General features: G+C 52.1%; 1 protein-coding gene across 1 annotated transcript; it reads right to left on the reverse strand.

The window, feature by feature from the left end:
* BPIFB6 (BPI fold containing family B, member 6) lies at positions 1 to 13,522 on the reverse strand. Its single transcript, XM_008576957.1, has 15 exons — positions 13,423 to 13,522; positions 12,040 to 12,139; positions 10,684 to 10,788; positions 10,008 to 10,157; positions 9,780 to 9,843; positions 9,255 to 9,315; positions 8,412 to 8,503; positions 7,429 to 7,605; positions 5,296 to 5,349; positions 4,515 to 4,688; positions 3,698 to 3,765; positions 2,078 to 2,123; positions 1,198 to 1,261; positions 709 to 785; positions 1 to 33 (listed from the first exon to the last, which is right to left on the reverse strand). The coding sequence occupies exons 1-15, from the start codon at positions 13,520 to 13,522 to the stop codon at positions 1 to 3; spliced, it is 1,365 nt and encodes a 454-aa protein (XP_008575179.1).
* Positions 13,523 to 16,467: the final 2,945 nt, after the last annotated feature.

Raw genomic sequence — 16,467 nt, forward strand, 5'->3', positions numbered from 1 at the left:
TCATTCCAGCTTCAAGTCTAGCACCAGGCCATTCTGGCAGGAGGCAAAGGGCAGGGGTGGGGGTGGGGGAGCAGTAATACGGGCCACCAGGCACAGGGAGAGGGTGGAACTGGGCCCATTGCCAGGGAGTGGAAACCAGTGTGGTGTTTAAGCAAAGGTTGAAATAGACTCAACTTGTGACCCCAGGGAGGTCCCTTCAACTCTCTGAGCCTCAGTGTTCTCAACTATCAAGTGGAGACAAGCACCCCTCCCTCCCAGAGTGGAGCAATCAAATGAGAAAAATGTACATTTAGCACTCCAAACTCAAAGCTTGACGTGCAATGAAAAACTAATATTTACTGAGCACTTACTGTATGTCTTTTGGTGAATTATCTCAATGAATCATAGCAACAGTCCTATGAGCTCTATACCCATACCATCATCTCCATTTTAAGCACAGGAAAACAGAGGCAGAGAGAGGTAAGTGATTTTCTCAAGGTGGCAGAGCAAGAGAGCAGCAAGTTCAAGTATGCCTGGCACACCCTGGCAAAGGAGGATCACAGGTTCTGAGAGGGGCAGGGTCTTGCTCTTGAGATTGGCAGGATTATACTGATGGCCATGTGGCCTCTCCAGCCCCACTCCCTCCAGTTTGAGAGAAACAGGTTCTTGCTCATCACCCAGTGGCTGAAAGTGTTGATTGACATGGCCTCCCTCAGACCCTCCCCTCACCTCCACGATGTGCAGCTCAGCCAGGTTGTAATTCATGGCCAGAAAGTCTGGGAGCGGGAGTCCAACTTGGAGCACATCTGAGAAATACAGTAAGAGTCATCTCAGCCTGACTGCTCTGCAGTTGATTAAGGAGTGGCTGCCTGGAGCAGAGTAGTGGGAAGTAGTGCAGTGATTGATTCACCATGTCTGCCAGCAGTATAGGCAGAGAGCACTTAAACCAGCTCTACCAAGGGTTAATATCCCAGGTCAAGCTCTCATTCAAGATATGGGATCAAGGGTCAGAGTCTCAATTACGGAAGAAGCCTTTGTCCCCAGGCAGGTAACATTCAGACTACATTAGACTCCAAGATTCAGCAATGACCACCCATCCTCTTCTAGCCTCCCCTATCAGGAGCCAGGGATGGGGCTTTGAGATCACCCAGGGGGCATCCTTTCTTGCTTAAGGTGCCTCTTGGCATCAGTAAAATCAAAGCTTGTCGGAGCCCTCACCATTGATGACTGGGATGTAGGCTTCTCGGAGATAATCAGTGATGAAGCCAGTTAATTCCTTCTCCTGAGGGAGAGAAAGAAAGAAAAAACATCCACATCCCATCCTTCAATTTGGTTCAACCCGATCCAACCTGAATCAACAGATCTTTTCTGCCTTCACTCTGGCTAGGTCTGGGGACCACAGGAATGAATATTAGAGTCATCAAATAGCTTGTCCAGCTAGCGTCAAAACTGGGCCCTGTCCCGGCTCTGTTTGACTGTAGGCCTATGCCCTTTACCTCTACTTAGTCCCTGTTCAGGTGACACGTGGGGCCTTGGGTTATGGTGCAGGAAACAGGAGGTGGCTCTGTGGACCCCACTCTTACTCTGACAGAAAACTCAGTAGCTTTAATCAATCATTCATTCACCACCTCTCTCTACCTTAGTTTCCCCATCTATGGAAGGGAATTATAATAGCACCTACTCACAGAGGATTAAATGAGGTTGGGTAAAGCACATAGCACAGAGTAAGTGCTGTTGTTGTTGTTTTTATTATTATTAGCACCTGCTGGGGTCAGGTTCTGTATTGGGCTCTGAGGCTACAGAGTTAATAAAAACAACGGTGTGGCTAACCAAGGCAGCCCAGGCTGCCACTATCCAGGGCAATGTTTTTAAAATCAATCCAGAGAGATGTCCAGATTCTATCTAGAAAAGGAAACAGGGACTCAGAGAGGCTAAGAGACATTCCCAAGCTCACTCAGTAAGTCAAGAGCCCCAAGCCTCACAACAGCCTAGCTCTATTTACCCTGCCTCCATTTCAGGGCCTTTTCCTGCAGTCCAAGGGAGAATGGACCCAGTCCTGACCTCGAGCCAGACCAGGCAGAGCATTTGGGACACTTACATTGAAGTTACCAATAGATGAAGACTCCCGGGACAGGCTCAGTAATCTGTGGGAAGGCAGAAGCACCAGGTTGGGGGTGGTCAGAGCTACTGGCCCTGGCCCTGGAGATCCTAAGGGGAATCCTAAACATCCCAAAGCCTCCCTGATGCGGAATTCCCACTGCGGCCTTCAGACAAGGTGCTCATAAGTCTCTGCTCACTTGTTACCTGTGGTGGGGCACTTACCACCTTTCATCACAGCCCATTCTATTTCCCAAGCTCCAACTACTAAGCTTTCCTGTTCCTCCTCTCACTTGACTGTCCCCGCTGGGCCTCCCAGTCATGTCTATTTCTCTAACCTAAGGCCAGCTATGCAGAGGTTTACGGCTCGACTGGTCAGTCTCAGATCCTTGCAGGACACGGAGTAGGAGCCCCCCACCCTGCCCCTCCCCTGCACTGCCTCCAGCAGACACTAACACATGCTGGCACCAGACAGGCCACACGATGGTCATCTGGTGGCTCTACCTGTCTATTCTCTATGCCAGTAACAGACCCTCTGTTTTCCATTCTCATTTCAAGTTATTCAGGTGGGGCTGAACCCAATGCCCCAAGAATGAGCATATGACCCAAGCCTGGCCAATCAGAGCATCCCATCTCTTGGTGACAGGGATTGGCTTGAGTTGTTCATGTGACCCAAGCTAGACCAATGAAAAGCAGTCTTGGTAATTTTGTTAGACCGTTGGACAAGAGGCCTTTCTTGCTTTGGGGGTCACTCTCCCACTGTGTGGGGAGAGGCTGCTTGAAAATTTAACCAACGAAGTGGATAGCAAAGGCACGGGGAGGAGGAAGGCAAACTGTTTGCATGCCTGGATCCAGCCATGCCTGAAGGCAGACCTACCCCTAGAGTTTTCAATTATGTGAGCTGAAAGATCCCTTTCGGGGTTAAGTCAGTTAAAGGTGGAATTCTGTCTCTTGTGACTGAAAGAATCCTGACATAATACAAGTCAGATTGATTATTAAGGCAATACAAGAATTAGGAGTGGCTGAATGTAAGAGACATTCCCAAGCTCACTCAGCAAGCCTCACAGCGGCCTAGCTCTATTTACCCTGCCTCCATTTCAGGGCCTGAATGTAAGGCTAAGATGTTAAATGTGTGCTCCCCTCAGAGTAGAAGCATGAAGGAGGATAATAAATATAATGTATGTAGCCAGAATCTCACATATAGAGTGAGCTCAATAAATCTTAGCTGTTATTAGTATAAGAAAAGGCTTCCTGGAGGAGGTAGCTTTGAGCGGGGCCCTGACTCTCAGGTGGCATTTCGATGGCATAGGAAAAAGCCTATTAATAGAAAAGGAGACATGGGCCCGTGACCAGACTCACTGTGAAAGAACGTAGTGGAAGAGTAGGGGTAGAGGAGGAGAACTTAAGAAAGGCCTTGAATGCCAGGCTAAGATTTGAAAAAAGATCATGCAGATAGTGGGGAGCCATGGAGGGTTCTAGAGCAGGGATAGTGACCAGAGCAGCCTGGGAGTGTGGGCTGTGCTGGATGGATCAGGGGAGAGCCTGGAGCAGGAAGCCAAGTGGTGTTGGTAATGCCCGTGCAGGGGTCCAGGGATGCCAACATGGGGCTGCAGGCTCCTACCTGTCCAGAGAGGTGACCATCTGCAGCCGGTTCTCATGCACTGAGTACTGGATTTTCAGATTGAAATGCTGGCATCAGGGGAGGAAGCAGACAGAAGGCAATGGCCCCCCCATCAGGACTGGCAAAGCCAGAGACTGTACCACCTTCCCAGTACCACCACCACTGCCAAGACAAAGCAGGGGTCCTTCTCTCTGCCCATCACATTCCCAGGAACCGACCCCAGCAGTCTCCCCACATCTCCAGCCCAGGCTCCTCATCTCTCCTTGTCCCGGACTCGGACATCACCCCCCAAAATACCTGGCAGCATTGTAGGTCCCTGCACACACTGTGTTACTTCTCCAGGCCTTTGCACATGCCGTAACCTCTGCCTGGAGTGTCCTCCAACCCCACCCTCACCAACACCAACCCCTTCCCTAGCCAGCTCTTGCTTGACCTTCAAACCATAGCTCAGCTATCACCTCCTCTGGGAAGTCCTCTGTGATTTCCCCAAACTGGACTTGGGGTCTCTCTAGGCTCCATAGTTCCCTTGGTGAACCCTTCACTGTCTTTGTGGATGCTAATGAATGTTGGAGGGAGAGAGGAGGATGGAAAAGAAAGGAAAGACTAGGCCATTAATCCTCAGTTTGCTGATCTTTCCAGCCACTCAAAAGTTCAGTGGCAGAGCCAAGGGCCAGACACCAGGTGACAGTTCCTGGGAGGTTAGGACCACGCAATTGAGATTAAGAACACTTCACTACTTGGCTGTCAATTAAAATCCCTCTATCCAGCCTTGACTATCCATGAGGTTGAGAATAAATGGGGAACATATCCCACTCACAACTTCCAGGAGAAAGAGGGACACAGGAGGCTTGCCCCGCCGCCGAGCTGCAAACATCTCCAGGGTGCTGTGGAGTTGCAGCAGGCTCTTGCCTGTCTTCATGGTCACCTTGGGGGGCTTGTTTATCCTGATATGTGTCACCAAGTGCTTTGGCTTGGGATAGGCCTTAGCCACCTACAGAAACCAGAACACTTCGCTCAGGACCAGTCCTTAGACTGGTGGCTTCAGTTGAAACCGGGAGTCCCTCATGAAATACATGATTTCTACCTTGGACACAGGAAGTACGACATGCAAAGGCTGGGATGTATCTATCGGGAAACAAGAGGAACAAAACACACAATTTGGTTTGTTCTATATTGGACATAGGAACTACAATGCACAAAAGCTGAGCTGTTCCATGCTGGACCCAAAGAGCACTCTATGGAGAAGTCAGGATGGTTCTACATTGGACTAGAGACATCTGGCATTGAAGAGCTGCCTCCGAAATCTCTCCCCTTTAACTGGAGAACAGGGCAGGGCAGGGTGTGGTGATCATGGGCAATAGGGGCACTCACTTTAGGGATGAAGGCAGCCAGTGTCTTAGTGGTTTGTGGGGGCAGCTTACCAACCTACAAAATAAAAGTGCTGGACCCAAAGAGCACTCTATGGAGAAGTCAGGATGGTTCTACATTGGACTAGAGACATGTGGCATTGAAGAGCTGCCTCCGAAATCTCTCCCCTTTAACTGGAGGAGAACAGGGCAGGGCAGGGTGTGGTGATCATGGGCATTAGGGGCACTCACTTTAGGGATGAAGGCAGCCAGTGTCTTAGTGGTTTGTGGGGGCAGCTTACCAACCTACAAAATAAAAGTTAAAGTTAGGATTACCGAAGCCTTCCCTGACCCTTCCTAACAAACATCTCCTCTGACTCAATAAGGTGTGCCCTTTGAGGCTCCCTTTATCACAACAATTATTACTCTGTGCTTAAGTAGATAATGAGCTTCTGGGTAGCACAGACTATGTCTTACCCATTCCAGTGCCCATATCTCTTAGCACAAGATTAGATGCTGAGAAAATGTCGTTAGATGGAAAAGCAGGAAGATAGATGGGAGAATGGATAGATGTGATGGGTTAGACGGGAATGAGTGGATGGATTTGCGGATGAATAGATGGATGGATGGGGAAAATGGATAAACAGATGAGTGGGTGAATGGGTGGTAGGATGGACGGATGAATGTACGAATGGGTAGGAATGGAATGAGATGATAAATAGATGGGAAAATAGATGAGTAACTGATGGGTGGGAGGACGGATGGGAAGGTACAGGATGGATGGTGGGTAGATGAGTGGGAGGATGATAGATCAGTAGCGGGCGGATGGATATACGGGTGGTTGGATGAGTGGATGCATGAGTGGACGAGTGGGAGAATGGAAAGTTGGGTGGGTAGATGGGTGTTTGGGTGGTAGATGGCAGATGCATATGCTCACTCACTCAACAATATCAGGCCCTGCTTCAGGTGTCGTGTGGATGATTTGAAGGGACGTGTGGATGTTATCTGGATGGACAGTACCTCGGGCATGAATACGAGATAGCTAGAGGGTGGGTGGGTGGGTGATGAATGAAGGGAATGATAGAAGGATGGGTGGATGGGAAGATAATGGAATGAGATGATAAATAGATGGGAAAATAGATGAGTAACTGATGGGTGGGAGGACGGATGGGAAGGTACAGGATGGATGGTGGGTAGATGAGTGGGAGGATGATAGATCAGTAGCGGGCGGATGGATATACGGGTGGTTGGATGAGTGGATGCATGAGTGGATGAGTGGGAGAATGGAAAGTTGGGTGGGTAGATGGGTGTTTGGGTGGTAGATGGCAGATGCATATGCTCACTCATTCAACAATATCAGGCCCTGCTTCAGGTGTCGTGTGGATGATTTGAAGAGACGTGTGGATGTTATCTGGATGGACAGTACCTCGGGCATGAATACGAGATAGCTAGTAGGGACTCAGTCATTGACCAACTGGCACTTCTTCCTGGGATTGCTTTGGTAACCCCAGTTGACCTGACTCTGGTTGGAGCCCTCATTTATCCAGAACATGATTTCTGCTCTATTCTCAAGAGAAGGACGTAAGTGGGGAACAACGTGGGCCTGTAAGCACCCCACTGGAGGAAGACTTCACAGGGAGGTGACTTCTTAGGATTTTTCTTCCCCATCCTGGAAGATGCATCTTACCTCATCACCTGGGGCTCTGTAAACCTGGGTGAGGGCCCAACTCTGCCACCTACTCACTGTGGGACCCTAGCCACGCCCTGACTCCCTGCAGGCCTCAGTGTTCCCATCTGTACAATGGCCAGGTACAACTGGGTAAGCCATTTGCTGGGAGAAGCAAACAGCCTTGGAAGAAGTGTGAGTGTGAGATTGGCAGCCCCAGAAATCAGCTGGGGGGACTCAAGTTTCACGTTTAGCGCAGAAGGTGGGAGAGGGCCCCGGTGTCAGGGAATACTCTCATGGCGGGCCTGGTCCACCAAGGCGTCAAGGGCCCTCCCATTCTCCATAGCTCCATTCCAGGCTCCTGCCCTGGTGGGAGCAGCCCTTACCACCCAGGCCAGTGAGNTAGAGAAGTGGGTGGATGATGAGTGGCTAGCAGGAAGATGGCTGGCTGGATGGATGGCCAGGTCATGGGAGATACAGGTTGGTGAGTGAGTAGTTGGTGGTGGGACAGTTGAACATATGGATGAGTGGGTGGTAGTTATGAGGACAGAGGGATGGTGGATGGTGGCACGAACTGATGAGAAACCCAAATCAGTCCTGGCATCTCCCAGTCCTAGTGTTGCTCACAACCCCAGGATATTTCTCAGAATGGACAAACCAGGCAGGGACTGTCATGACAGGGGCAGAGGCAGTTGGGAGCAGGGAGCTGGACAGCTCACCGTCATGTTCTGGACCTTCACATCCAAGGACTTCTGCAGAAGGGTGAGCTCCGCTGTGAGGAGGGTGGCTGAGAGCAGCAGCTGTGACGAGCCCTCGGCGTAGCCCTTGGGGAACTCGAGGGCCTCCCCATCACCCGCCAGCGGGATGGCTTTGCCTTTTTGCTGCTGCACCACAGGCTGCAGGACAGCCGGGAGGGAGACACTCAGGGGACCTGGCTGGTGAGTCTCAGGCCTCCAACTAACAGGGCTCAACTAAGCCCCACATCAGCAGGTCAGTAAATGTTAGCCCCTCCCAGGATACAGGTGGGTAGACTGAGGCCTGAGAGGACAAGGGACTCAGTCATTGACCAACTGGCACTTCTTCCTGGGATTGCTTTGGTAACCCCAGTTGACCTGACTCTGGTTGGAGCCCTCATTTATCCAGAACATGATTTCTGCTCTATTCTCAAGAGAAGGACGTAAGTGGGGAACAACGTGGGCCTGTAAGCACCCCACTGGAGGAAGACTTCACAGGGAGGTGACTTCTTAGGATTTTTCTTCCCCATCCTGGAAGATGCATCTTACCTCATCACCTGGGGCTCTGTAAACCTGGGTGAGGGCCCAACTCTGCCACCTACTCACTGTGGGACCCTAGCCACGCCCTGACTCCCTGCAGGCCTCAGTGTTCCCATCTGTACAATGGCCAGGTACAACTGGGTAAGCCATTTGCTGGCAGAAGCAAACAGCCTTGGAAGAAGTGTGAGTGTGAGATTGGCAGCCCCAGAAATCAGCTGGGGGGACTCAAGTTTCACATTTAGCGCAGAAGGTGGGAGAGGGCCCCAGTGTCAGGGAATACTCTCATGGCGGGCCTGGTCCACCAAGGCGTCAAGGGCCCTCCCATTCTCCATAGCTCCAGTCCAGGCACCTGCCCTGGTGGGAGCAGCCCTTACCACCCAGGCCAGTGAGCCTGAATCCCCAGCCTCCTGGTGGCCCCCGGCACTTACACTGAAGTCCACTTGGATATAGCTGGCTGTGGTGGTTGGTGTGGACATCAGGACATATTTGACAGTGCCCATCTGGCCCACGGGCATGGCGTCTATGCAAAGAGAAGGTTCCATTCAGAGAGGTGCCAATTCCAGAAGTGGCCCAGCCTGAAGAAGCTGACACCAGCCAGCTCTGTGTGACCTAAGGCAAACTGTTTAGCATCTCTGGGCCTCAGTGAATTTATCTGTAGAATGGGGGCAATGGTGCCTGGCCTGGAAAATCACATCACTCTCTTGGCACAGCTTGGATCTCACAACAGACCAGCGGGATCGGGATTAGCAGCTGTTTTACAGATGAGGAACAACCTGAGGCTCAGGGGAGTGAAGTGACTTTCCCCAGCCACACTTTCCCCGACCACAGTGTGAGTGTCCCCACACTGGGGACACAAGCCAGTTTTCTTCACTCCCAGACACTGGGATTTCCTGTCCTCCACACTAGGAAGCCCCGTAGACCCCAGAATGATGGAAGCAGCAGATCTGCTCAGCAAAGGAGAGCCTGCTATTACCACTATTGGGATTAGTATTTATTCAGGGCACAAGGCTTGTGGATGAACCCAGAATGTCTGTAGTCCTCGGAGTCTCAGGGATGCCGGGTGGAATACCGAGTGGTGGGGTGAGAGGGAGGACCCCAGAGTCCCTCAGGACCTCAGGCTTCCCATCTAGACATTGGGGTATGGACACCATGATGTCAGACCTCCTCTAGTCCCAAGGCTGAGCTGGAAGCAGGCATGGAGTGGGGAGTGGGGCATCAAAATTCATCTGTCCTGGTGTCCCGGTGTAGGGATGACATGTGGCTACACTCACCATTCAGGTTGGTCCACTTCCTGTTCACATACACCAGGACCGCATCGATGGCTGGACACATCTGGAAGCAGAGAAGGTGCTGGGCTGAGAGGATCCCTGTGTGGAGGCCTCACTCTCCAGCTGAATAGTACTCCACAGGGAGTCCTAAGAGCCCTGGTGGGATAGGAACTGGTAGAGAAACTGAGGCCCCAAGTCAAGTGAAAAGTCAATAGTAGAGCCTGGACTAGAATCCAGATCTCCTACCCCCAGTCTGCAAAATCACTGAGGACTCACTGCCCAGGGACTGGTCACCTAAGCAGGGCTGGCAAGCTGTGAAACGCAGGCTGTCGTTTCCTCCTCCCATGCTCATGGCAGATGTCACTAGATGGTCAAGGCATTTTGTCCCACTGAGCCAGCCACAGCCCCAGAACCCTTCTCAGCCACTGTCAACCAGTCAGGGTCAGCACCCAAGATGAAATAAATGTGTCAGTCCTTTTCTAAGCAATCCCAGCAACGAGGGCTGGAGGCTTGCTCTGGGCCACTCACCAGGCCAGGGAGGACTTTGTGCAGGGTGCTGTCCAGAAACTTCTTGACCATCTTGGGCAGCATGCTAGACACAAGCACCAGAGGATGGGTGAGCAGGTGTACCAACGGCAGGAATTCAGGCACAGGACACGGAGGGACATGTTTAAGGAAATTCAGTGGCTCAGGACGTGGGAGGCTGGGGTGTAGCAACATGGCCCAGCCTTCCTCCCCAGCCACAGAGCCCCTCACTTGCTAGGCAGGTTGGTCTTCACGTTGACCAGGATGACCTCACAGCCCTCACTCTTGAACATGGGAAGGCCAGTGTCCTCATCCTGCAGAAGCCGGTTGGTGGCTGTGATGTTCAGGACCACGATGATTTCCATGTTCCCGCCCATGAAGCTGGAGGATGGGGCAGGCAGGCATCATGAGCATCTGCCCCTGCGGCCACTATCCCTGCCTCCTCTTTGTTCACAGTCTCAGCAGCTCTGAGAGGAGGGGAGGGTGAGGGACCACCCCCATGGGACAGAAAAGGAGATGGGACCTGCTCAAGGTCACACAGGCAGACATTCCCTTCCCCTCTTGCTTTGGCAAACACCTGCGCATCCCTGAAAACTCTGCTCAGCTGTCATCACCTCTCCAAAGCTTTTTCTGAGTCTCCCCCTCAGCCCTGCCCAACACTTCCTCTGTCCTAGAAAGAGTCTGTGATTGTGGTTAGACCTGGTTCCCATCAAGGGTAGGAACCTCCCACAGATGTGTACAATCAATTACATTTCTATAAAAAACAAACAAATGAAAAACCAAGGTAGGAACCAAGTCTGCACCATCTCAGATCATAGCACCCAGGTAGTACACAGTAGGTACTCAATAAATGTGCATGTATGGGTGAGACATTCTCCTTCCCCTGTCCCTCCTCCACCATGCTCACCTCTTGCCAGTGATGGTCATGCCTGTGGACACACACTGGAAGATGCCCACTCCAGGTACAAAGTTCAGTGTGATGGCGGGCAGCTGGACGTCCTTCACTTTCAGACTGGGAGAGGACAGGCACCCACAGAGATGAGAACTGGGTAGGCAAGACCCAGGCCCTCAACCTGCTCCTCCACCACCTTGCTGGAAGGCCTGGGTAAAGCCCCATACCATGCCACAGGGATAAGCCTGCCTCATGGGCATGAAATGTAAACAAAAGACTGCACATGAACCAATTTGTGTACAGAAAGCGCCCATCACATGTGAGATGGGACACATGGCTGACTGTGTGTGACCTTGGGCTGTTCCATTCCCTTCTATGGGCCCAATTTCCCCATCAACAAAACAGGGAGATTGGCTTAGATCGGGACTCTCAGCAGTGGCACTCTTGATGATTTGGGCAGGATAAGTCTTTGCTGTGGGAGGCTTCCTATGCATTGTAGATGTTTAGTAGGGTCTCTGATCTACGTAACCCACTAGAGCCAGTAGCACTCCCCCTTTACCCTGTAAGTTATCACCACCAAAAATGTCTCCAGATATTGCCAGACGTCCTCTTGGAGGCAAAATCACCTCTGGTTGAGAACCAGCAGTCAAGATCCAGGGTAACAGAGATGGGGCACGTATACCTCCACCTGCTCATCCCGAACTCTTGGCAGACATTGCTAATTGATCACAGTCCTATTTCTGCTAAGTCTAGATAGTGCCTCATCTTGGAGGCAAAATCACCTCTGGTTGAGAACCAGCAGTCAAGATCCAGGGTAACAGAGATGGGGCACGTATACCTCCACCTGCTCATCCCGAGCTCTTGGCAGACATTGCTAATTGATCACAGTCCTATTTCTGCTAAGTCTAGATAGTGCCTCAGAACACTCCCCAGTGCATCCCTCCAGGCATGTCCTACCAGTCAACCCCATAAGGCACTTGCAAAGGAACCCATTTCCTCTTGTCACTAGATGATCGTTGACACCTTTCCAGCTCTATCATTTGAGCATTTTTTTCCCTTTAATTTCATGTACATTCAGTAAGCTTGTGTTGCATGCAAGGAGTTGGAGTCGGAATTTTCAACCTCACTTCCTCCTTAAAATGACCCTGCTCACAACAAGGCAGGAATTGTCCACAGTGGATGGTGGAAGAGGCCCAGGCCCAGGCAGGAATAGTGATGTGCCCAAGGTCACGCAGCAGCACAGCACAAGGCAGGGAAGAGGCCCCAGGCCCCGCACCAACACTCTCACCTGGCCTCCTTGGGCCTTGGGCACAGCATTCCCCACCACCCTCTGGCCTAAGTGTCACCCTCTGACCCCCTTTCCCCACTTACTTGGTGATGCCCTTGATGGGTTTCATCCCAGGCTGCTTCTTGCCTGCCTCAGCTGCCATCTTCTCCAGGATATGACTCTCTTCCATGGCGCTCTGGACCTCTGGAGGTAGGAGTGTCCAGAGAGACACTTAACCAGGCTCCCTGCTGCTTCCCTGGCCACTTACAGTCACTGTGTCCCATGCTGAGCTGGACAATGCCAGGGACCTAGGGATGAGTCATGTCCAACCCCTACCTAATGGGGGGAGACAGGGTCACCAGCAATGACAGTAACAAGTGGCAAGAGCCATAATAGAATAAATGCAGGCATCTGTAGGAACCACATGAGGGGTTTAGGCCAGGAAGGGAGGATCTTGGGAAGGTTTCTAGCAGGAGGTGACATATCAGTTGGCCCTTGAAGAAGGAATAGGAGTTTTCGCTAGGAAGCTAAGAGATAAAGGGCAGAGGGCACAGCAAGTGCAAAGGTGGGAGGGGGAAGAAGTGACACGGTGAGGGAGAGTGGTAAATTCAGCATGGCCCCAGGGTGGGGAGAAACACAACAGAGAGCCTGGAGCAGTTTGCAGGGGACAGAGCATGGAGGCCTTGAACACTAAGCTAGAGTATCGATTTTTCCAGTGAACCAGCCACTCCCAAGCATGGGTGATGAGGGGACTTATCTGGGAGCTTGTGAAAATGCAAGTTCCCGGCCTGAAGCAGAGAGATTCTGATTCCCCAGCCCGGAGGCCCCAAGTCCAAACCATACCCTGCCAGAAACACCTCTATTATGATCACAGGCTAATTCCCAGAGAGGGGACAAATACTGAGCTGAAAGACTGTCGTTAGCCTTTTGTACCTGGATGTGACTCCATTTCCCTTGTCGTGGAGCTGGGGGTGGAGGTGGAAAATAAGCTTTACTAAGCCCCTCCCCAACCCCCACCAGAAAATTTTAACCTCACGTTTCATTTGATCCTGCCAGGAAAGCACTTGTCACCCTATTTTACATTTCTTTACATTTTATATTTACGAATGAGCAAACAGCAACCCAGAGAGGGCAAGTGATTTGCCTGAGGCCACAGAGCGAGTTGTTGGCAGAGCTGAGACTTGACACATATCTGTCCACCTCCACAGCCTACTTGTGGCCACCAACCCCTGCCAACAGGGACAACGAAAGACTCCAAGGGAGCAGTATTTCCAGCTCTGCCTCTAACTTGTAGGGGGAGCTTGGGCAAGTCATCCCATTTTCTTGGGGCCTCAGTTTCGCCCCTCTGTAAAATGGGAGAATAATAACACATTGCTTATAAGTTTGAGGATCACAGGATGCTCAAGGCTGGGCAACCATGAATGGTCACTACCTACCACCTGCCCCATGCCCTACCTCCCAGCCCCACACCCAGGCCAAGAGCTAACCATGGTTCATGATGTCCATGCCCAACCGCAGCACTGCGCCGGGGTCAGCTCGTGTGCCTGTCAGCAGGCCGCAGAGTGCCAGACACAGGATCCACATCATGGCGCCACCTGTGTTGAAGGGCCTGAATTGGATGCAGCCCACCAGGTCCTGGTTCCCCTGGGGCTCTCCCATGTCCCAGAGCATATGAAGCCCCCTGGACGTTGTCAGGGGTCCAGGAGCCTTTGGACTCCAGCCAGCTCAGCAACATCATTATTGTCTCTTCCCAAGGGATTGAGGAACATCCAGATTAAATACAGGGCCTCTGGAGTCACCCCGGGTAGGGCACTTCCCTCTCTAAGCCTCAGTTGAGCCCCCTGGACGTTGTCAGGGGTCCAGGAGCCTTTGGACTCCAGCCAGCTCAGCAACATCATTATTGTCTCCTCCCAAGGGATTGAGGAACATCCGGATTAAATACAGGGCCTCTGGAGTCACCCCGGGTAGGGCACTTCCCTCTCTAAGCCTCAGTTTCCCCATGGGCATGAAGTGCTCTTCCTACAATACGGGGTTGGTGGGAGGTTTAGCTGCAACTTTTCACGAGTTCAAGAGCGGCACAGTGCCGGACAAGGCTGGAGCCGCAGAGGGAATTCCAACCCTGCCCTGACTTAGGGAGCTGCCATCGCAGTTGGGGAGTGGCAAGTCCTGTGTCCCCCCACCTGACACTACAGCCAAAGCCCCGCCACCTCCTCCAGCTCAGCCGTACTTCCATGTGGAGCCCAAAAATCTCAACTCAGAGCCCCTTAAGGTCCCTTGAGACATCACCTTACCAAAAGAGAAACTGAGGCACACGTGAGGTCTCATAACCAGTGAATAGCAAACTAAGTGAAGACCTCCCACCCCAGACCCTTCAAGGTTCCCAGGAAAGCCCTATCCTATCTCTGGCCCCCCAGAAATCCCTCCCTTCTACTTACCAAGACCTGAAATTCTCCCAATCAGGGGCCAAGTGTATATTTCAGGTTTGAGCTTTGGCTGAAAACACTCAAGGAGGAGCCCACGGTAGCCCAGCCTGTGCTGGCCCAGAGAGGGAAAGGTCCAGCTGAACTATCGCTGACAGCAGGCCCAGGCACTGAGGGCTCCCCTCATCCACAAATCAAGATGGGCCCCTACCCTGGACCTGCTTTCCCAGCCCTAGCCTATGCCTGCATTCATTCATTCAGCTCACACTTATGGAGTGCCTACGATGTGCCAGGCAGGCCAGGCTACAAGGTGCCCACAGTACAAGGTGCTCACAGCAGATATAGTCCTGTTCTTCCTGAATCTTAAAGTTTCCAGGGGCCGGCGGGGAGGCAGATGGGGAGCAGTAGAATGAGATATGGGATAAAGTGGACAGGGAAGGACTCCTAAGGAGAAGATATTTAGCCTGAGACCTAAAGGATGAAGAGGAGCTGGCGTATAAAGAGCCAGGGAGAACATTCGAGCCAACAATCAATATTCAGTAAATGAACGTGAGATCCATTTCTCTCTTGTCCCATTCAATTTTTAAATATCTAATCTGGGCTTGAAAATGATCAATCTTAGGGTTTCCTCAACCTCTTTGAACACACACATGTGCGCCATGGCATGTGCTCAGGTCCATACACGCCCAGTCCCAAATCTCTTTGAAAATCCTCCCCGGAGTTCTATGGAGTTCTGTGCCAGGGCGACAGAGCTGGAAGGGGCTTGGTGAGGGTCTCGTCCAGCCTCAGCCCTATCTCACAGGTGGAGAGACTGAGCACCACCCCAGTCTCCCCATTCCCAGGCCAGAACTGATGCCAGGTGTCAGGGTCACTCGGAGCAGGGATTTTTGCCCTCATGGAATAATAAGTGGCTTTGGGTAACACAGTCATGCAGGTGTTTCTGGGACAAATGGTGAACGCCAGGGTTTTGTTTCTGATTGTGCTTTTGCCTAAGCTGTCCCTTCCTCTTAGAATGTCTTCCCTCATCCATCCGTCACCTGCTCATCCCTCAAGTCCTAATTTCCACACTTGCCTCCTGCGCTAGAAAGCCTCCCCTCAACCCACAACTGCCCCCAGCCTCAAAGATCAAAGTTTGAACCTGATCATGTACATAAGCCATCCCACCCGAGAGGAGTGTTTCCTGCTGCCCCTGCCCCACCCTTTGCTCATACTTGTTCCTCCACCAGGAGTCCCTTCCTCCCTCCCGCTGCCCGGCACATGCCCCTAGATGACCCCACCCTGGTTGCCCAGCTTAGCTGTGGGCTCCCACAAGGCAGAGCCTGGGTTTCTCCCTCCAGAGATCTCCCCTCAACCTCAGAGGAGCCCAAGCCCTGTCGGATCTGCTGTCTCCTTGATCTTCCCTATGTCCTACAGCAGCTGAAGATGGCAATGTCCAGAGGCTACCTGTGAGGTGGTGGGCACTGGGCAGGGGCCAGGACATAGATCCAAGCTCTGGCCCTGCCACCCATTTGCTGTGTGACCAAGGGCAAGTCCCTTCCCCTCCCTGGGCCTCAGATTTCTCATCTGTAAAATGACAGTGTTGGATAGGACACTCTCTGGGGAGAGTTTCATGGGTGGGAGACTGTCCTTACCTTGCCGAGTGTGGGGAAGTCCTGCAGATGACTGACCCCTGCCTCCCGACTCTGAGACGAGGAAGCCCTTATATTTGGGAGACTGATTAGCTGCTTGGATAATTAAGGGTTTAATAAGGCCCAGATAATTATCTAGAGGCCGATGAACAGGAGCCCTGATGCTCACGTGACTCCTCGGTCTGTTCCAACATAAATACATGAGGACGGGTGCTGGGGACGGGATGTGGGCGTCCAAGCGGGCACCAGTGCTCCCGCTGCCCCCTGTCCTAGATCCAGCACTTCGCACAAGGCCGGGCACACAGTAGGCACCCATTCACTCCTTCAACAAGCATTAATGGAGCACCTACTGTGTGCCAGGCCTGTGAAAGGCAGTGGGGTTACCACAGTGAACAAGGCAGGTGGGGTTCCTGCCCCGAGAGGGCTCCTGGGGCACAGAGGGGGAGATGAGCACTATGCAAGTCACCAACCACAAACCAAGTCA

The sequence above is a fragment of the Galeopterus variegatus genome, unplaced genomic scaffold (genome assembly GCF_000696425.1).
Source record: "Galeopterus variegatus unplaced genomic scaffold, G_variegatus-3.0.2 Scaffold65, whole genome shotgun sequence".
In the NCBI taxonomy this organism is placed as follows: domain Eukaryota; kingdom Metazoa; phylum Chordata; class Mammalia; order Dermoptera; family Cynocephalidae; genus Galeopterus; species Galeopterus variegatus.